Source organism: Convolutriloba macropyga, chromosome 5 (assembly GCF_964194025.1).
Source record: "Convolutriloba macropyga chromosome 5, txConMacr16.3, whole genome shotgun sequence".
Classification (NCBI taxonomy): Eukaryota; Metazoa; Xenacoelomorpha; order Acoela; family Convolutidae; genus Convolutriloba; species Convolutriloba macropyga.
Genome location: NC_134472.1, coordinates 24,273,127 through 24,296,061, shown reverse-complemented (window position 1 = coordinate 24,296,061; position 22,935 = coordinate 24,273,127). Strand labels below are relative to the sequence as shown.

Here is a 22,935-nt window from a genome sequence, read left to right as displayed (position 1 = left end):
ACATGAGGAAGTTAGAACTGCTCCAGCGTCGCGCAACGAAATTGATTCTGCCAACAATCAGTGACTACAAAGAGCGCTTAGTCTATATGGAGGTGCTCTCAATTCCACTTTACCATCAAATGCTGGACGTTCTCACACTGACTAAGATATGCAATGGAGCATACGATCTCTGTTGGGAGGACTTCATATCTCTGAAGGACGGACCCAGACGAGAAAATAGAAAAATTCCGAGTTGCAGAAAACCACGATTTGACTCATCCCACAACGAATTTTTTGCTCGCACAACTCGACTATTATCATTTCTTCCATCTATTGACATTACAAGACCTATTGGGCTGAAACCATCGTTACTTCGAATATTCTGGCAATACTTCACTGAAAAATTTAGCGAAAACAACCTTTGTTCATGGAGAATTGCTTGCAGATGCCAAAACTGTATTGGCTGAAAACTCAAACTTTTAATTCGGGACGAGAGTCCCCTCAACATGTTGTAAATTCAAATTATTATTATTATGTCTATTTTGATTATAATTCTGATGCTTTAATTTCTCTATCTCTCGCATCTGATGCTTAAATTTTTGACTACTGTCAGGATTTATACATATACATAGGAGTTGACTTGCTGCCCCCGAGTTGACCGACTACCCTAAAAACCTCAATTCTGTTTTTCAATTTGAGAGGTAGGTGGCACGACATCGTGTAAACGCACATCGCCGAGCCTTCTTATCATTGGTGGAATCAGTAGCATTTCAGCGAGGAACAAAATTTTCTTTTCAGGTTTCTATCTCACGCTTATTCAACCAATGGCCATTAACTACCATTGCTGGAATTTTCTCGCATAGGCTTTGACGAGCCTTCTTGATATCTCTAGAAACTATTCTGTGTCATCGTTTAAGATACCGTTTCAATATTAGTGTCTTTTGCTCTGTGCCCCTCAAGCTTTGTGCATTTAAGAGGATCTTAAATTATGTTGATGCCAGACATGGCTTCTTGCAAGAACTCCAGTGTCAATTTTAGCTCACAAATTAAAGGAGCAAAATGCGCACGTCAAATACATGGAACGTCTGTCCACTCTTTAGATTAACATCTGTAGTAGAGGAGCAATAATGTGAACTTATCCCACATTCTGTCAGGATCATCCAACAAGAATTTCTGAACTTTTACGAATTTCAGTAAACAGACGGAGATTGGTTTTCCAGGGAAAAATTGGGACTTGCATGCGTCGCTTTTTATTTGCTATTTCGAGTTTGCTGCAAGAATATAAAACACATTGCCAGTCTTCGTATTTTAAAAGTAAACCGATTGAAAGTAAAAGCCATCATAGCTGTATTCAAACTTGTATCCGCTTTGTCTGATTTGCGCTCGAAAACTTGGTGACGTATTTTAACTGTTTTTCCTGCCTTCTTTGGTTTGTGAATTGAGTTATGCCAACACATCGAAATGAAATTGCAGTTGGGAGAACTGAATTTCTATTCCTTTCGCGCTTTATTCTTCCCCAGTCTGTGCTTTTACTATATCAGAACCACCTAACAGTCTGATAAACATAAAAGAGAGAATATAACTGTGAAATTATTCTGTTGATATTATAATGGCAATGATTGCCGTGCCTGGTGCTATATAATTGCGCGGTCCGACTAACCACTACATATAAGTCCAAGCTATTCCCGCCACCGCAAACAACAAACATACTACCGTTCTATTCTTCCTACGCTTTTCCTCAATCCATCACAAATAGCCAGCTCAGTATTTTTGGTGTCATCTCTTTGTGTTTTCCTTTTTCCCTGGCCTCTCAAAATACAATAGCATAGTAGTATCTAGTGGTATCTAACGCGCTTAGCAAAGATTGGAGCGAAATAGTTGTGGATTTGATTTCCAATCCAAATAATTTATCCAGAGACTTATCAAAAAGGTAATGAAATTTATGTGCACACTTGCTTACAAACAACTGATAACATTCGGTGCAAACTTTTTCTAAACCGAACCGTTTCGAATCAAGTTAGCTGCAGAGGAACCTTTATTTGCAGTCCGTTTCAGTCCTGAAATCAACATAATGTGTGTGTTAGAGCCTCAATTACGTGTGAGATAATGCGACTATTTTTCTTCGTTTATACGTAGATCTCAGGACCCTGGATTAAACGGTGTTTGTATCTGGACATCTTTGAAGTTACCACGAAAATTTCATATTTTGGATAATTTATCTGGAAATGTTGCAGACCCGCGAATGTTTTGGCCTGAGGCGCCGGGACAAAGCAGCTTAACTCTGCCAAGTGCTCCTCTTCACCATCTGCCGTCCGCAATTCAGAGGACGTGATACTGATTATTACGACTATGTGCCTTCTACCGGACGACTGGACACGCAATTCAAATGGGTTTGTATATGAACTTAAGCTGTCGGTATTGGGCATGCAACTTCTTGATCAAAATTGAAATAACCTGAAAAGAGCAAGCACATTTACCGGCTAAAATAATAGGACTTTTTGTCCTAGTGATTCAAGATGAAGTAAGTAAACTATGAAAGCAATTTAAATGTAAATAGGAGTCACACCTAGAAATTTATAACAATTGGGTTGGTGGACCTATTGGACAATTTTACGGTTATGTTTCGTTCACATAGAACATTTGTTTTAAATGCTTCGTTCTAATTGCTCCCAAACGAAGTTGGTAGCAATTATATTAGTCCTGTTGTTCATTTTTATACTCTCTTTCGCTTGATCGATTTTTCTTCTGGTAAAGAACAATTAACACTCATAGGTAAATTTGACTGACAGTAATCCGTTTTTTTAATAGACGCCCTCATCTTCTCAGCCGGCTATTATAGCGCTCCTATTTTTAGACTCGAAGAGGAGTATTGGAGAAGTCTTTTTTACTCAATTTTATTGGAGTAAATTTTGAAGCAGGAAATGAAACGCGTGGAAAATTTTGGAGTGGTTTGGGTGCTGAACAAAATGGAAGCGTGGAGCGAAAAGAAAGTGTGTTTTTGTCCATACCGGTCTTTCGAGAGAGCGAGAAATTAAGGTGTGAAAAAAATTTCCCTAAGCGAGCGCAATTTTTGTTCACGTGTGGCCCTTTAAAAAATTTTTCTTAATTTTTTGGTTTAAAAGTTTGATTATTGTATTGTATTGTTTTAAGGGTTGTTTGATAGTGATTTGAAGGTTTCTTGTAACAAAAATGATTTATGTCTTTCAGCTAGTTTGCTGATTTTTACTCGTATTAGCCATTTTTCGTTGAGTGATTTGTTTTACTGCCTTAAGAAGGTTTTGAAAAGACGCCTATCACTTACAGAGAGTTTAGATACCTAGTAAGTAGTTCTGTTGTTAGAAAATACTTGTTTGATATATATGAGGAAGTTATATGACAAAGAGTTAAAATTTCAACTGTTCTTAAATTTTTTGCAGTTTTTCGTGTTTTCTATTATCTTCGACGTTTTTTAAGGATATTATGACTTCCCTATTATTTTACGAGTTTTTTAATGCTCTTATTTGTCTAAATGATTTTGTAAATTTTATGTGCACGTTTAATAAAAAAATCGTTACTTTTTAGTTTTTTTTAATTCAATTTCTTTAATTCAAGTTCTTTAAATTTTTTATCACGATTTTACTTCATAAATTTTTTCTAATTTGTAGTTCAAGTAGGTATTAGTTTTCTGAATGGGATGTTTTTTGTTTTCTTTGAGTCGTTTCGGGAATTTTTTGGCTGTTTTTTTCGTCGAGCAAAATTTTCGCTTTACTTTAGTTCACAGCTTTTTCATTTTGCATGAAATGTTGACTTCCCAGGCTAGTTTCATTTTTCGCTCATTCTACTCAGTCCTTTTAAACAGCAAAAAACAATCTAAAGTTAATAAAATCAGTATCAAAAAACAAAAACAAAATTGGAACGGGATGAACACATAGTCTAATATTAGATGCCAGCTACTCGAACTTTGTTCTTAAAGTCTAAGGTAACATCTCTAATGCGTTTTGGCATTAACGCTAGCCCCTGCATGCTATCATTAAGAATTATGTGTATGCTTAATTACAAAATCCAATCAAAGTAGTTCGCACTTTTAAAATATTTTACTACAATCAATTTTTATAATTATCTTTCTGTTCCTTGAATCCCAATCGGTGTTACGAATCAATGGCGGCTATTTTCCGGCAATCACAAAATGGTAAACTGCTACTATAAATGTTTGGAACCGGTAAAATGTGCTGTGGATGTGGTGAAACTGACGGTTTTTCAAACTACTTTATTGTAGACATGTTTTTAATGGAAAATTTTATTTTTGAATTCTTTTATTCGCGTGACTTTTCGAGTGATTTCACGTTTATTGATTTTGTTGTGACAGGTTTTGCTCTCATGAAGAATTTAAGCCGTTAACTTGATTCGTGTAAGTATACAACTGAAAGTTATCGAAAAGTACGTAGAATTTATTCTCTGAAAATGATATTTTATACCAACGTACTGGAAAGCCATGTTAACCAAAAATGGTTTGTCCCCAATTATTATTGGTGCACTCGACGCCGAAGCGGCGGCTTGGAGAAATATTATTCATTAATAGCCGCGAAGCGATAGCGGCTATTATCGGGGACGTGGTTTTTTTGAAAGACTTTGAATTTTATTGGGGTGCTGTCTTTTTGAGATCTGTTCTTTCATTTTCATGGTTTTTGAAGTCAAATTGGAGTAGTGATTTTGGTCACGCCGAAACAGGAAATGGAGCGAAAAATCGAGTGGTTTGCGGCGTGAATTTTTTTGCTTTAATTTTTAAGTAGAGTGAGAAAACGGTGTTTGAAAAAAAGTTCGCTTTCTCCTTAGTGGTTTTTTGTTCACATGCGCAATTTCACTTTTACAGTTTTTTCAATTTTTTGGATCGGATTTTTTTCTAAATGGTTTTCCAAATCTATTCATAGTTCATTCTAGGCCTAGCTTTTTGTTTGAATTAAATTTACTTTTCTCGCTAGTGGTTTTTTGTTCTCGCTAGCAGCATTTTGACATCAATTTTCCGGTTTTTTTTGTGGTTTTTTAATGTTTTTTAGAAATGGTTTTCCCAATTCACTCATAGTGCGTTCCAGGTCAAGTTTAGTTAATGAAAAATTGTTGATTTGTACGTCAGGACTTGTCCTTCTATGTTTTTGTTTCGTCGTCAAGTTTTTTGTTGCAACCATATGACGTCACAATCACTTCAAATCTCCTTTTTGTTCAATCTTTCATGCAATTTCAACTGAATTGCGTGCGTGACGAAATTTTTCACTCTCAGTGGAGAGAGTTCTTTGTTCATTCGTGTGATTAAGTTTTTGATCACACGTGACTTACTCACTCTCAAAGATGACTTCCTCACTTTGAAATTGACTTTTTAACTTTAATTCAGAGATAAGGTCAAGTGAATGCGTGTCAGTCTAAATGAAGGTTATTTGAGAGCAGCTAATAGAGACAGCAATAGCTTATAAAGATTCTTAATCAAACATCTCAGCTCTTAATGAAAAGAATAAATTTCTTTTTTAGTCTGTCTTTGTGAATTTTTTTTTGAAACTGCAGATCTACGAAGCTATTGCGGCTATTTTCTGGCAACCTACCAGCTATGTTATTGATTTATGATTTAGTTGGTCTTCCATTTGGTAGATTTCTATTTTGCAGACTTCTTCGGCTATGTTTTTTTAATTCGTCGTCTCCATCGATGATTCTTACTACCTGACATCTTGGAATTGACTTTTTCAATGACTTCAGTGACTTCTACTGCTTTGCATTAAAAATTTGTGTGCTTGACGTCATTTCTGTTTTTAGGTCGATTGCATGACTTACCTCACTAAAAAATGACTTCTGAACTCACTTACGGAACTTTAAATTTTCTGAATATTTACCATTTAAAGGTCAAAAGATCAATAGTGTGCATCTAAGTAGTGCCAAGCTTATATGCCTTAGTTCTTGAGCATTAGTCTTTAAGTTTTTTGATTTTGAATATCAATTTTGAAAATGCTATTTTCGGGCTTTCTCCTCATAGACCGTTTGTGTCAGAAAATTGACAGTCCGAATCTAACCCAAAAAGTCTATTGGTCTATTAAAGGTTTTTTGGTTGATCTGTCTATCTTATTTCTTTAGTTGTTTCAATTCATGGAAGGCCACAGGCGTCTATCGCGACTATTTTCCGGCGATCTGCCGGCTATGTTTTTCTTGAAATCATTCAGTCTAGTAATTGTTACTCAGTTCCACAGTGCTGTCTTTTTGCATTGAAGGAATCTGTCTTCCATCAGAATTTTTTATGTAAGCTATGTTCTGAAAGCATTGACATGACACGAGAACTAGTGATCAAATTTGACTGATTATGATATTTAGTTATATGTCAAACAAACTTGCTCCATGCTTTCCTTTGTGTCTGATTTTTTTTTTCATGCCATAACATTAAGTCGACATAACGATAAAGAAAGAACCGCAACGTTTCAAACCTAGACGTTTATACAAACGTCGCTTAAGTTTCAAATGATTTTAAAAATAACGGATTGTGCATTCGTATATATTCTATAGGGACAAACTAGCAGAAAGTAAGTTTTCGAGATATTGATCAGTTCTTGGGCTAATCTGAAAGAAAAAGTATTATTGAATAATGTAAATGTTTGCCGAATTGGGTAATAAAATGAATCAATTTTTTGAAAACCACTACCGCCAACTTCATGTTTGTAGATAAAATTGAACAGTCTCAATGCGGTATCAATTCAAAAAGTGTGTAATAGGCAACTAAGGGGGTGATCCTTTTTTATAAAATATATTTCAGTGTCATAAAAGCGCAATCCGAAATGTCCCAGAGTATTGAAAAACTCTGTCATTGTACCAAAAATATACGGACTGTTTGTGTTGTGAAATTGTAAATTTTGTTTAGCTGAGAACAGTGGTGAAAAGAATCTTGGTATGATATTGCACGAGGGACCATTGCGCGTTCGACAAGGAAGCAAAGTGAGTGGAAATTATAAGAAAATAAGTAACGTACCCCCAAGTAAGATATGACTTTGCATAGTTGATTTTATTTATATACATATATTTCACTTTTAGCGCGGTTTATATAAATGGTAATGGATAATCCTACCTCCTATTAGGACGTATGAACCCTTAAACAGTCATTATTTTATTTGCAAATAGATGTGAAAAGGAAAATTATGTATGAAGCAGTTCCGAGGAAAATATCTTTGTTTGAAAATGCCTGCGTTTTGAATGATGTATTTGATGGATTTTATGTTTCAGTGGAAAAGCCGTTGGTGTGTCTTATCTCTCAGTTCGCCAGTGTCAGGTCAGTTTAAAAAATCACAAAGCTTGTTTAGAAATATTTCCATTTATTCAATCGGGAAAAATCGGGCGAAATTTGATCACTGTTGCTGTGATCTCTATGTATTCGCTGATTAGCTGCGGAAGTTTTGTTGTCTTGTGGCATTTGGATGTTTCATCTAACAACTTTAACAGTGGCTTGTAAAAAGCCGCCAGGTCAAATCGGGATGTAATATATTCGGTCGCAATATTCCGATAGCGTAATGTAAAAAAAGAGTGTGGAAATATTAGAGATAATTTTTTGAGCGACAAAAATGTTGCCTTTATAGAATCATCTTTCATAACCAAATTCGCGATTAGATTGATTAAGTAAACGCGTAAATATTTTTCTTTAGGTATTTAACACGTCAAATATACAAACGCACTCACAAGCTTAAAATAAAATAACGGAGCATAATTTTTGATTCTAAAATAGAAACAAGGATGCTCGTTAATGCGCGTTCGCATCGCACATGATGTTCCGACCCGAGCTCATCTACATTTTTGACATAATTGTCAATCTAATGATGAGATAATTAAAAATAGATGTTTGAGTTTAAAAAAATTGTTACACAACCGAACTACTAATTGAAATACATAACACCACGCCTCATTACAGCGCTCAAAAGATCTTCTGTTAGAAAGACTACGAGAAGAAAAACAAACGACAAAATGAGCACAAAAATGAATTTTTTAGCGAATGTGCTAAAAGAGAAAGAAACAAATATCGACCACTCACAAAACTTATATGAAAACGCATATTGTCCAACAATTAAAACATCAGTTATGACATGATATCAATGGAAAAGTGGTTTTTGAATTACAATGAATTGGATTGAACCTATCAATGATGAGAATAAATTACAAGTTGACGAAAAGAACAAAAACTGAAAAGTATAAAAAGTCTTTGAAAACCAACAATATGATTAACTTTAATAGTATTCGCTATAAACTGACTGCATTGAGTAACATCATTCATTTAATCCTTACTTAGATGCCTATGAGACCAGTCAGCATTCCAAGACTACATGAAGAATTTCAGAAATAATTGAGCGAGAAGAGTGTCAAACCCAATAAAAGAGAAGTTTTTGGTAAAAAATTTTTTTTTCATATACTTTTTAATAGCAATGGCGTTGTTCTTTCCTTTACGATAAAACCTCTAACCATATTCTATGTAGATGCAGTTGCAAAGGAAGAGGTCATTTTATTACTGAGATTGACTAACAGTTTACGAAAATAAGTCTGGTTAATGTCCAAAAAAAATTATAAAAAATATTTTTGAAGTCTTAACAGCCACTAATACAAGAGCCTTCAAGGAAATCCAAAAAATACGGTACATTATGCCTTGATTGGAAGAGTGGGATGTTTGTCATGAATATATTATCAATAAGACATCACAATAAGTCCTATGGTTATGAAGACAACTACAAATACCAACTAAAATTCAGACAAATTTTCCAAAAGAAAATGTCGAAGCCAATTAAACCATAATTTTCGCTCTGAAAACTTTATCTCTGATCCTTTACCGTTCTGTTAAGCCAATGAGAACTATCTGTTTTAGAATAATTGAAAATATTTCAAAAGGAATCAAATTGAAAAAAAATACGCATTTTTGAAATTATGAAAACTCGTTTTATCGAAGTCCTAAAACTAATAGTTATCAGACAAAATTACCTACCAGATTAATTTGGGTTGCAATAAAACGGAAGGTGGTCCGGTCATTGCTGAGACTGACTTACTGTTCATGAAAATAAGTTTAATATCGATTAAAAGTTCGAAAAAAAATTTGAAAGTCTGTGCAGCCCTTAGCTGTCCACTCAAAGCACTATATAGGTTAACCTAATGCACAGTAGGAAGTGGATTGGACTTTTAGTTTGCGAGTATATGCCATAGGATGCCCAAAATATAGTGAAAATCAAAATTTCATTAAAAATTTCGAAAACACAGATTCGAAGACAAAAAAAAACATGAATGATTCCTTGAAAATGAATATTTTGTTCATTGGGTATCAGTTGACTATAAATTAGGTTTGAACTTTACAGAACCTCTATATGAAAAATGACTGGTCTCTAACTGATTAAAAAACAATAATAAATAGGAATTTTTTCTAATGAAAAAACAGCTCTCAAATTTATTTGGACATTTTTTTGATAGTAAACTTCCTCAACAGACCAGAGCTAGCCTTTTTATCGGTCTATTGGTAACAAAAAATTGCTTCAATTTCAAGCGTGAAATGTAATTTGAAATACTATTTTTATAGAAAGGCCGTAATTTGAACAAAAATTTTGCTAAAAGTGAACAAAATGCTAATATCGCGTGTTCGCACAAAATTTTAAACCTAGATAGCTCTTCGAATAACACGAAATTAAAAAAAAAATCTGATTATTTTTGAATTCTACGCTGGAAGAGCTTTTTAATGATACCCTTCTTATTCCTCTACGATGAATATATCGATCGGCCAAAATTGACTGAACAAAAAAACCCCATTTGAGTATATAGTCTCCCCCCCCCCCCCCACAACTGGGGTCGGAACAAGAAAGGAGAGGACAGGAGAACGGGGCACTGTTGCCCTCTAGGCTCCTACCCTAGCGAAGTTGAAAGCAATTCGTGACAAAAAGTTTGAGAAAAAATGCATTTGATGATTTTTTAGGGTGCTAAAGATTTTTGATCTATTTGTAGCAATCTACATTGTAGCAAAAATTCACATGTAATCATAATGCATTTTATGTCCTGGACAACATCCACGCCTAAATAAAAAACCTGAAGAATTTCTTTTAAAAAGCGAATTAACCAAGCACGCGTAATCCAAGAGGACCGACTCTCTCAGTTTATGGTAGAAAACCGTGATTTCCTTCGGTTTAAAATTTTCCAAGTTTTTGTCAATTATTCCACCTTTACGAAGACTATGAAAAAGTTTGACGCAACAGAAGGAAACTGAACGCCTCAGTTGATCATATATTGTTCTTTTTTGCTAGTTACGTGTATCAAATAGGTCGCGTTTTTGGTGACAGTTTTATTATGCGTTCTTATGAACGGTTATTAAATTATTTACATAGTTGGAGAATCAATTGCACTGAAATTAAAGCTGCACTCTTATTGGGTTTCAACCCCCACCCTTTCTTTAGAAATAACCCCTTTTGAGTTTCATGTTAATTTTTACTGTTTGGAACGCTCGGTTCATTTGAGCATTGTAACTATTTTGGCAATTAATTGGAAACAACTTTGATTTTGCGGCAGCTGTGTTTGTCAATTTGTCGTCAACTTTGTTAGGAGTGATTAGTTGAATTAAACGACAACAAATCTTATTTTGACTAGCTAGAAAAACCAACTGGTGCCTCGAAGCAAAGGCAAAGGGAAGAAAAGAGAAATGAAACGAGGTTGCTAAAAATAGAGATATCTATACAAGCAAATATTACCAAGTTTAAGTTTGTACTTTCTAATTGCGTCTTAGTCGTAGGTTGTAGGCACGCAAATTTATTTACACAGAGGCGGTTTTTTTGAAGTGAACTTTTTCTCGCTTTCTTTTCTTTTCTTAATTTGCTACATGTAGATTGAAGGCGATTGACGTCACTCAGTATTGTTTGAAACTAGTTTTGCGTAGTTGGTAATTTGAGTAAACATGCTGTAAAGTTTTACAATTCGTAAAGTTCAAATTGTGTGAAATTTAAAGGGTAGTTTTGAGGTATTTAGCTGGCCTAGATTTGGTATAAATATCAAACTTAAATTGCTTGCTAATGCGCGTTTTCGCGAAAGGTTTCCGGAACATTTTTGACAGGTTCTTTTCAGGTAGCTTCGTAGCCCCCTTGAGTTTCTGTGCCGTTTCAACCCTCCAATACTTGGGCATAAAATGAAAAATGTGTGTCGATCTTTAAGGTTGTGATATAGGCCATAGCAAAGTTAGTATCAACTTCCTTTTTAGGCAATTCGGTAAATCCTCTTTCATATTAGGATAATCAATTTTCATTTTCCATTCAAAACAATTTATTTGAGATGTCCGTTTGAATGAATTTTTTCCATCATTTCAGCTGATTAAATGAAAGTGTCTTAAATTGAACTGCTTTTGAATTTCTATTGAACTGTTCAATTTTATAATTGGAGGCTTTTAAAATGAAGCTGACGTTGTGTGAACCATTTGATTGGTGAATCTGATTTTCGGAAAGGATTTTTCTTCGAAAATTTTTCTATTAAATTCCTTCACGTACTTTTTAAGGCGAATTTTGCTATGTTTGCTATATTTTACCGACCGGGAAGATATCGATCGGCGAAAATTGAAAAAGCCAACGAAACAAGTAGGGCTACCATAAAATTCCTATGCACCAAATAAAATACCTTTTGTAGGGTTAGGACTTAAATTATATGCATACTGCAACGATACACAGCTTAGAGGTAATAAATTAACGAATCTGATGGAAGGAATCTTATGTCGCTTGTCGCCCAACTGGTGATCAATTGAAGAGCAACTCATCATATAGGTTGGGGCGACTTGTAGAAAAATGACGCTTGAGAGATCAAAGAAATTATAAATCATCCTTACTTCTCAGCTGTAGAAAATTTTATTTTGAAAGACCATATATGATTTAAAAAGAAATTCTACAACCTCAGTTCTCAGTGCAAATATGGGCTGATTAAATTTTTAAAAAAGCTTTTCTTTTTTGTTATAGTTTGTTGATCTTTCTGTCGCTGGGAGCTGCTGAGTTTGAGTTCTAACAGAAATACTTATTAGCAATTTTATTTTGTTGATTTTTTATTGATATATATTAATTATGCGAGTTCATGGGGGCGTATAATTTCTTCAAATGTATATAAAGCATGAAAAATTCACAAGAAAAAATTTTTTAAAAAATCAAGACTTGCTTAAACTGAAAAACGAAGTCTTCAGCAATAAGTTTTTCAAGCGCTTTGCAGTAATTGAACTTCTTTTTCTGCGCAAAGAATTTTAACCTGCCAAACGAGCGACTATCTAAAGTTCCTTAACCCCAAATAATTTTGGGATGTTTCGAACACCAAAAATTTTATGCTTACTACAATAGATGATTATTTTGTGAGATTTGTCGAACAAAATTATCGGATCTGATTGAAGAGATCCTCGTTCTCATTAAAAAAAATGTTAGACCTGCAAATCAGCTAGTAAGTGTAATTCATATGGCTTAATTACTCTCAACCGAAGTTTGGAGCAATTATCCCCGTCCCTACCCATTTTAATAACTAAAATTTGTGTCTAAATTTCAAGCTTTTGATTGCTTTTTTTCTTTTTTGATATTTCTGAATTCGTCAGGTTAGCTAGATGTTGTATTTCACGACTTCCAGTCGTTTCCGGTATTCTGCCGGCTATAATTTTCTATGCAAAATTTTTGCTTGACCGTTTTGACTTTTCGAGTGACTTTTGTGCCTTTGACTTTTTCGTTTTGCTTGATCTAAATTTCTTTCCCATTCACAAGTGTCAGCAGTTGAACTCAAACGGCGGCAGTTCACTACTAATAGTCCAATGAAAAATGCGGCGAATTTTGTGTCTTTTTTTTTTACTTTATTAGTGTTTATAGTGTATATAATAACGACGTCATTTGAAGCCCCCCCCACCTCAGTGAATTTACCCCCTCCCTTAGTCAATCTACGCCACCCCCCCCCCCCCCCGAGGGAAGCAGGTTGCAGTAGATTTGAGCTCCCGTTAGTAGTTCTTCCGAGAGCAATTCTTCCGACGTTAGTCGCTTAATGTTTTCAGTAGTTGAATTTAGCGCCAAAATATTTACTGTAGTGAACGAAATTGCTGATCAGATAATTTTTGCAATATAGTATAGCAACTTGTGTGCTGGTGTTTACCACCCATGGTGCCTGGTTTTTGGGAATGCAATTGAAGCAATAAATCATCCGTCAGCTCAAGATACTCATCCCGAGGTTAATTTTTCGTTTTTGTTTCGTTTTATAAATAGTTTCCATCGGTTTTGTAGGCGTCATTTGAGAGTGGTACAAACCAGACAGACTTAAACCAACTGTTGTTTGTGCGCAATGTGTTACCCCCTCCTCCCACTTATTAAATCTCTACACCGCTAAAAATACTCTCATTCAGTAAGTCAGCCTCCACACACACTAACACTTGCCCCTCTTTTCTTTTCTATTGGGACGCTAGCTAGCTAGCTACTAGCTAAGCAACAGCCTTAAATGGATTTCTAATTCGCTTTTTCCATTTCAGAGATGAGGAGTAAAAATATTAACAAGTTTCCACTTTAAATGGATTGAATATTGCTTTTGTAAAAATTAATTATCGAGGTATAGACAAGTCGTTTCGCATGATTAAGTCGCAATAGGAAGTGATCTAGGCAGATCTGATTTGTACGTCTTTAGTATACCCTGTTTTAAACCGCTGCTTACCATAAGTAGATATCGATTATAGTTTTTGTTTAGCTGGCAAAAATTCTCTGTTGATGCGTCGAAAATCATTGAACTTATAAAAATTAATGTTTGATGGAACATTGCATAAGAGTTACTATGCAAAGCCCATGAAATTTAAATCCTTGTAGGGCTGTACGTGAAATTTGCGTGGTAACGATCGATCCCGGTCAGGAAATATGTTTCTCTATTATGTGCAGATGCATTTCGACCACCGTTTGAAATCAATATTGTTTCGCAAATCAATTTTGTGTAAAACTACACCATTTTTTTCATGTGATGATCAGTGCAAATGATTTTTGGTGTCGTGGATGCACATCTTGTCTTCACACTGTTCAAATTACTCGTGTGATTGATTTTCACACCATTTTTCGAGTAACAGCCCAAAAATGTAGCCAAATTTACTATCAGAAATGGCTTTCAATATTTGATTGTTCTTAGTGCAACGAAATTAACTATAGTAAATTGTAACCGGCATCATTTTGCAGGCAAACTTAGTGTGTTCCGAATTATACAAATTGCTGAGTTTTTTCACACCCTTCTATTGTTTTTTTTTTTAATTGCTCTGGAACGAAGTTTGAAACAATTATTGCAATAATTTCTTTTTTAAGTAAAATTTTCAATTGACCCTCTTTTCTAGAACATTCTTCCGCTTTCACTTTTTGGGTGACTTTTTCACGCTTGATTTTGCCTGAGCTAAATCTTATTGTTGAAAAATTGTCTGTTTTGTAAAAATTAAAGCGACTATGAGTGAGGCGAGCATACGGGCCTGATAGCCGCGTCGTGTAAGTGCGTCATTCTAGGTCGCAACAAGTTGTGGGATCAAATCCCTCCGTAGAGTGCGCACCTCGCGTTGGCTGGAGACGTAGGTTTTTAGTCATCAGACCTTTATGGGAACGAATCCAACGCCATCAAGGCCAGAGCATAGGTGCGTAGTCCATCGGGGAACAGAGCTCTCTGAGGAGTTGAGTCCAGTTAGCATGAAGTCTCCGTAAGAACATCTTTGGGAACTTAGCAAAGCTTGTGTTGCCTGGATCGAACATGTATTGTAGGCACTCTTAATCATTTTTAGCTAGGCGATCAAAGTTGCAGCACTACTGTGATGTTCATTTCTTTGACTACCTTACATTGATTGTGTCCTTCCACGGTATTTCTTACGAGATTATTTTCATTTAAGATATAATTTTGCACATGGAACACAGTTTCTCTTCCATTAATTGTCATATTTCAGTCATACAGTGTAGACAGCATCCCCAGCTCCCTAATCTCAATCATATTAACCTTACATTCAATCCCTACTTGCCAGGAGGTTCAGTTTGATTAGAGTTCACAAGACACTTTGAGTCTAGCCAAGCTACTGCCGAATAGTCAAACTTTGTCTACCAGTGTCGATTTCGCTTTTGTTTCTTAGTTGATTTTGGAGTCAGTAAGATTATCTTTTGCTCATTGGAGACATTTCCAACAGTAGTAGGTGAGACATGACTACGAGCCATTTTTAACAGGGGCGCACATTCAACCGCTTTTGCTCCCTTCTTTCAAGGGTGCTGTTTGATGCTCTGCCTCAACTCCATATCAGGCTCTGCGTGCGCTGATAAGTACTTTTGCCCTCCCTAGTAGTGTTTTTACTCCCATAAAGAAAAGTTTTTTGTTGCTACAGTCCACTTTGAATTAAATTGCCACGCCCGTTGTTCGAGCAAATTTCACACGATGTTATTCGGTTTATGTTGTGTCATGAGTTTTCGTCAAGATTTTGTTGTTTAGAGCCATACTCTGTTTGTACCAAGAGTATGGTACTGTGAAAAACCTAGATCAACCTTGGAAAAAACTGCTGTGACTGATCGTCTTTTTTGAATGATAAAACAAACGCTTGATTGTTACGTTTTGTCAGAGCGTGAGAATAAAGAGATTCCTAAATACAACAATTCGAAATTGTTACAATTTCAAGATTCTTTGAGTTAACTGATCGTTAATGTGGTCGGTATAATTAATACATTATTCATCTTTTCTTGAAGGGTTATTATTTAAAAAATTCAAAGAATAGAACTGATTCAGTTTTGGTTCAAGTTTTTGTTTCTATTGTCCCGCTTGTTCTCTGGAGTTCCGTAGAATTCTTTTTTTTTGCTAATCAATGAATTTGATTGATTTGTATTGTTGCTAAAGTTGTGCAGTGTTCAGATCAGAAGACACTCTAGTGAGTTGAGAAGACAGGAAAATAAAGTTTTCAATATTAATAATAACTATAACTAAAATAGTAGGATTTATAATCTATTTGTAATTGTTTCATTTCGCGAATTTTAACCTTTTTCTTGAAATTTTAACTCAAGTTTAAAAGATTCAGGTTTCTGAATTAATGTCCTCAAGGTGAAAAAGGAAATTTTTGTGATGTAGCTGACAGGATTATTTTTAAGTTACCGTTTTGACAAGTCGGCAATTTTTATGAAAATTTGTTCTATTTTGCTATACAATTGAAAAGGTTTCACGCAGACCTTGCGTATAGCGATTTTACCCAAAAGATTTGCAGTGTCAACAAGCTAGTGACGTTCAACACGCCGAACCAGGATAAACCTTGGTTCCCAGAACTAGATTTTTATATTTGGCACCGATCTTTCGCTTTGTGTAGCAGAATTTTATTAATTAGTGATTTTTTTATCAAAAGCTTCTAATTTACCAAATTTTGTATCACAACGTTTCTCATTTTTTCCCGTCTATAGGCATTTAACAAAAATGGAATGTACTCTTTTGTGCAAGACGGTCGTCGTGCTAAACGATGTTGCAGTTTTTCTCTACGTTGCGAAGTCATCCAAACAACGGTATGCAAATTACATGTATAGCCTTTCAATCTGCGGCTTCTGGTATTGAACTTTTAATTCTATTCAACTATTTTTGTATCTGGTTTTGGTGTAATCACTAAGAACAAGAACCTTGAGAATCTCCTATTCCTGGCATCTGTTAGGACTACTCATTCAGAGTTTTTGTAACATGTTCCTCTCGTTAGTCAAAAGAAGCGTAGGTAGGTTTGAATGAGGCCGTATTTTACAAAATGCGTTATTAATTTTCTTTTAATATGCTTTATTGAGGTTCTTCTAATATATCTAGATAGCGCATGTGTAGGAATATTGGTTTAAAATTGAGTTTCGAGGTTGATCAGTTACGTCATTCTTTAAATGGTAGTTCTTATGACATGCAATATTACGAGTACACTGTCTTTTGTACAATTATTTCACAGGCTTGGCCTACATAGAGTTCTATCAAGTAAAACAATCTGGTTATTAACTTGGTTATCTATCTTAACTATTTATTAAAGCAGTCAAATTCGGATTAAAGCAGTGTTTGGATTTATGAGAGGGTTTGGCTGGTTTGTCCGATTGTGTTCAATCCTAGTTCTAAAAGGGCGCTGAGAAAGTAACACATGACTTGTTTGAATGCTTTTGAGACACTGTTTTGTGAAAGCGCTGAACTTTAAAGTATATCTATTTTAGTCTACGTTTCGTGACTCAGAAAAATGAAAACACAGCAGTTTCAAAAGTATCTCCGATCTCAAACTATAAGAAGCTTTTAGTGATAGATAAGTAGCTTATAACTTCAGAGAAAATTATTTTTGGTCAGAAATTTTAATAGAATAGTTAAAAATAAAGATCTATTTTGCATTTATGTTCCGGTATAAAGTGTATATAACGTTCTTTAAAAATAAGCTAGCAGTTTGAACTAGTTCTAAAGCAGTAATTGGTGAGTGAAAACGTTAATCGATATTATTCAAAGAACCCTTATTAGTATTGCAAAATAAATGCAAAAATCCGTACTAAAATGCTGCGGTTCTTGAAACGAGACAGATTAGAATTCTCTTCAGGGTTTAAAATGGTCTTAAAAGATGCAAAATGGCTCTCTCTTTTAGATGTTGAAACGCAAGCCTCTTTTAAATGCATAGTGGTTAAGTAGAGGTCATGAAATAAATAGCATTTTGCGTAAGCACACTATAATTACAAACAAAATAGTGCTGTAGTGTAGCTTTTAGCTTCCTAAGTCCGTCATGCTTCTAGAGAATAAGCCCTCCTAGACAACCCGAAACGTCCTTGGTTAATGTTCCGAACTCAGGGTGGAGGAACTCGGGTTCGGGAAAAGAAACCCTTTTTTACTGTTAGAAGAGCGCATTTGAGCCGTTTTAACTAGCAAAATTTAATAATTTGAGTTGTTTAAAATTTCGGACGCGAAAAATTCAACCTCTCTGAGATGAGAAATTTATTCACTAGGGGATTTCAAATGCGTTGTATGTTGTTTAAAGTGGCGGTAAAAGAAACATAAAGATTGGAAATTGTTCATTTTTGGAGACGATAGTGATCGATTGATTCTATTTCTGTTCCGCAAGGTAAAAGTGAGTGACATTGCTAATGAAAGCAAATCAATTATTAATTTGCTACAACAGCGTAGGAGTAACCACTACTCACCTTTGTTCAATTTAAACGCTCTTGTACAACTTGAGTCTGAACGTACACGAGGGGAAGGGGGAGGGGAGGTTGAGTGTTGAATTTAGTAGTAAGTAATGTATATTTGATTATTCAGACGAGACAGAAGGCTGCTTTAAAATTCCTTCTGCCATTCATAGCTCAAGTGAACTCAAGAAATATTTTTAATGCTCTAATGTCTGCTCCACTAGCGTCGTGGCATTGTGTATTGTGTGTAGTTTAGCAACACTCTTCTAATTATGTTGAAAAACAATGCAGTCATGCGCATGTGTTTATAGGACACAGTTCCATGTATATTTTCAGACATGATCAACAAGGGTGTAAAAATCTGGTGTACGAAACTTCATAAGTACATGTTCCATGTATTACTTACTATATTGCTAGTCCATGGCATGTTGGCCGACCGTGCATTTACTTTGTCACCTGGCCATAGCATGTAGTTGTATTGTTATGTTGTCACCATGGATGGGAATTGTAACGCTAGCTGATGAAATTGTGGCTTAATTTGAGGTTAATTAAGTAATTTAAATTTTTGATGAAAATCTTAATTGCGAATGACTTTAGAGTTATAACGTGTGTTGTCTTATGCTTTTGACTTGGAACTAGTGTTTTTTCTTATTTATGCACTTCAGAATTTACCAAAATTAAAATTTGAATTGGTTAATTATAGCTGACGAAACTCATTCAGATTTCTCATTGTAAACGCCTCCGTTTTCGGCTGAATTTTTTTTTTTGGTTTTCTGCTGAAACTGCTTTTCTGTTTTTGTTGACGCAAAAAGTTTTATAGTTTTAAGTTATCTACTAAAATTATTTTTTTCTTGTCAGTTTTCATTTTAAGTATTTGGCTTATAAACTACTTTTTTTGGTTGTTGGTTAGTTTTGATTTTTTTTCGGCTATAACCCTGTCGGCTAATTCGACGATCGCCCTGTCTGTCTTTATATTTACCAATATCTTTCTTCTCTCTAAGCATAATAAGCTCCCTCCTGTTCACACTGCCTACATTTTCATCTGTTGTCTGTAATGTTCAAAAACAAATTTATCTTAAACTAAATGCTTTTAAAAAAGACTCCGCCAATACAATAAATACGTTGGTTGTATACAACAATTCTGCTATGCATGCTCATTTTTGCCCGTTAAGTTAGCAAATATTGCTGAATTGAATTCGCCCAAATTCCTTTTGAACCGATTCATTGTCTATCTTAAACTGGGGAATAGCCTCTCCAAACACGCTTGCGCATGTCCATGTTTTGAATTGATTGTCATCCTGGAATTTGTTTTTCGTGGAGTAGAAATAGAGCATTGATGGTTAAAATTGGGAATTTGTTAGCGTGTTTCATTCGTTCGAGACCGCATGTGCTGTTAATTTATTTGAAACCGTCAACAAAATGCAATTTCTATTGTTGAAAATTAAATGGTTTAAAATCTAGGATTCATGGCCGAACTGGTGTCTAGCCAGGTGAAAACAGGGAGGATCGGTGATGTGCACATCTCATTTTAAGGCTCCAACCCATTTTAAGTTGCTTTTTTAATTGTCAAGCGTAAAGACTGTATATTCCGAGAAATATATGAACTCAGTATTTTATTATTCACTCATTAAAATTGCTGCTTGAGAGTAAACAGTTTTTCAATAACATCGGGAACATCAAATATTAGTAATTAATTCACTAATAATATCGGATAACAGCTTTCTAAAAAAAATCTAATAAAACTTTTCAGCTACCCAAAAATTAAATGCCATTATTTTTATGTAAAAAGGTGTGTAGATGTTGCAAGGAATTTATTTGGAACTAAACAGAAAGCAGCGTGCAATTTTTTGATGTCAAATTCTACTACCAGCTGAAATGGTTCTTCTAATTTAATTTATTCATGAGCCGAGCGGTCAAGTTCTGCTTTAATAAAATATTTCATTATTAATTGCTCTCAAACGAAGCTTGTAGCAATTATATTAGTCCTGTGGTCTTTTTTACGCGATTTTTTGCCTGACCCATTTGACTTTCGTCCTCAAAAACAGGATAAACATGTAGCGCCCAGAGGACAATACTTTCCCTTAGAGCCTTTCAGCTCTCTAGTCTCCAAGTATCCGATTCACAGAAACTTTATTGGAGACGCATACTCATGGTAGAAAGGGCGTGCGGTTCTTATAATTTGAAACCCCTCTTTTCATCCCTCTCACATCACCCCCCTCACTTCAGTCCCTCAGTTCCGTTGCCCCCCGTGCACCCTACCCCCCGCTGCGCTCAACTCACGCCCTTCATTTCAGCAAAAGCTAGCCTCACAAAACCGTAGCTACCTACTGACGAAGCCAGCCGGTCGTTTGAGCGCAATTCGCCCGACGTTGTTCGGTTACGTCTATTAATAATACCTATAAATATTTGCTTTGTTCTATACAGTACGTCCTATTTTTCAATAATTTGAAAGGCAGATTACTTTAAACCAGTAACTACATAACATGGGCAACCAATTATGAGCAAAAACCTTAATATCGAAAAAAAACCTCACTTAAAAGAATTCTACTGTGAAATGGAAGAAAAATTGGAAGTTTTGATTTTTGCAAATAGTTTAGCAAATAATTTTGTGGAGATTTCAAAGCTGAAATAAAAAGAATTCTACTGTGAAATGGAAGAAAAATTGGAAGTTTTGATTTTTGCCAATAGTTTAGCAAATAATTTTGTGGAGATTTCAAAGCTGAAATAATAAGTTTCTTTCGAGCACTGTATAGACCACGAGTATCAGTACTCCTGTTAAAAATTACTGTTTTGAATTTTATCGGGGCGCCATTTTTCTAAGTTCTGTTTACACTTTTGCATGATTTCAGAGTCCAATTGAAGTGCTGATTTTGGTCATGCCGGAACAGCAAAAAGAGCAAAACAGAGTGGTTTTTGCAGCGTGAAATTTTAACTCTAGTTAAGAGCACAGAAAATCGTGAAATCATTCATAGTTCAATCTATGTCTGGTTTTGATTAGTCAGGAAAAATTCTTTGACTTGTAGGCCAAGACTTGTCCTGCTATGTTTTTTTAATTCGCTTTACCTTTCGAGCACATTTTTCGTTTTACATGAGTGACGACTTTAACCTTTTACTACTGACTTGCATCGCTCGCTTTTTAACTTGAATAAGTTTTTTATGCTTTTCACTCATTGAATTACGCAATATAGTGGATACCGAAAAGCTCTTGGGAGCAAAACTAGGAGAAACAAAATAAACTGATGAAGCATGGTAATTAATTCATAGTGCATTAGGTTATCCAAGTTATTAGAGCAATTGTTAGGTGGCTTTAGTACTAAGCTCAATAGCCTTCAGTTTAAAGGCAGATTTAAATGTAATTTAAGAATAATACACCAAATTAAAACAAATTCTGTCAATTTTTGTCTTATCTTTTTCCCCGTTTCGTTCCTGATGTGCGTCAAGCGGGTCAATGGTGGCTATGTTCCGGCAATTGCCAGCTCTGTTTAGAATTTTAATTTTTCCAATGCAATTTTGCCTTTGTAATCTGTCGCAGATGTTGAGTACCCTGATAACTTGCCGAATTAGAAAAAGCTAAAATAAGCAGCCCAAAAAACCATAAGATTATTTTGCTTTGTTCCTGACTTGTTGGAAATATTTGCAAAACAGACAAAAAATATATTGCACATTTTTTGCATTACAAAGGCAATAATGAGCTGTTGACGCGACCCCATTTATTTCGCTTTTTTTCCTATAGTTAAGTACTAGTCTGTACAATTTGATTGGCAATCATTTTTAATTGACAAAAAATTAAACACATTCTTCAAAACCACTATTTTTGCTAGCTCTAAATTATTGATTATTGTTTTAATCTTTAATTGCTCTTGAAAGAAGTTCATCACAATTATTGTAAACGTGTTGGTCTTTTTTGCAATTTTTTTGCAAAATTTTTGGGCTTTTCTTCTAAAACATTCTTTGACTTCTTAAGTGACTTTTCAACGCTTTTGATCTTCATTTTGAGTGATCTTTATTGTTCCGAGTGGGGTGGCTCTGGTGAGGGATTGGTAGGGCCGTAGTTCGAATCCTGGCGTGGTCAATGGTTTTTTCACCCATAAAGAAAGTTTTGTCTGGGCTACAGCCCCTGAATTAATTTCCATCCCTTGTCTTTCGAGAGCCATTCTTCTGACATTAGTCGGTTTATATTTTGTTTTTGTACTACGCTGTGCATGAAGATACAATAACAAGACTGTCGTGAAAATGGTAGACGCGCACAACTTTTTGCATTTCGTTGTACTGATCGTTTTTTTCTAATAATCTTCTTTTTCAACCACCCTAATGTTGGCTTTGTTTTTTCATCAAGCCCAACGTATCATCTTTCAGATTGAGTTGAAGTTCGGGGGTTTCTAACCACCAAATGAATTTGGATTGTTAGAAAATTGATAATTTTTATCCTTACAATTGATCGACTATCTGATTCTCAAAAGAATGGCTAACAGAAAAAATTACCAATAGAACCAATATATACGTTCGACGCCCTTCTTTTTTGGGATTCAGTAGGAGCAAAATTCTCTCAAACTAGTTGAAAACTATTGCTTTGGCGTCTTCGGAATACCTTTGAAAGCAAGAAAATACAAAGAATCGCTGTTTTGAGATTTAAACTGACGGTATTTAAGCATCAGGAATTCTGAGATGGTGATCTGTAGCTAATGAATTTTTGTGAAAATTGTTTTAACGCTTTTGATTAAGTTTATCTGTAATCAAAAACGATGGAACCTAGCGAAAACAAAGTAACATTTGCTTTGGGAGCGATTTGCTCCAAATTAGCTTGCAAGATACACACAAATATTCAGCGATAGCCCAGAAATTTTGAATCGAAATACCA

At 35.0% G+C, this 22,935-nt stretch overlaps 1 protein-coding gene across 2 annotated transcripts in view; it reads left to right on the top strand.

The window, feature by feature from the left end:
- LOC142339255 (uncharacterized) overlaps positions 1-22,935 on the top strand; it is a 70,405-nt gene that overhangs the window by 5,395 nt on the left and 42,075 nt on the right. Inside the window, exons 2-4 of one of the 2 annotated variants that reach the window (XM_075389130.1) lie at positions 2,214-2,369; positions 6,848-6,921; positions 7,207-7,252. In XM_075389130.1, the coding sequence (XP_075245245.1) occupies positions 2,366-2,369; positions 6,848-6,921; positions 7,207-7,252 (124 nt within the window). In that variant the 5' untranslated portion in view covers positions 2,214-2,365. Of the gene's footprint in view, positions 1-1,171; positions 2,370-6,847; positions 6,922-7,206; positions 7,253-22,935 lie in introns of those variants that run through there. The other variant, XM_075389129.1, reaches the window with a different exon arrangement.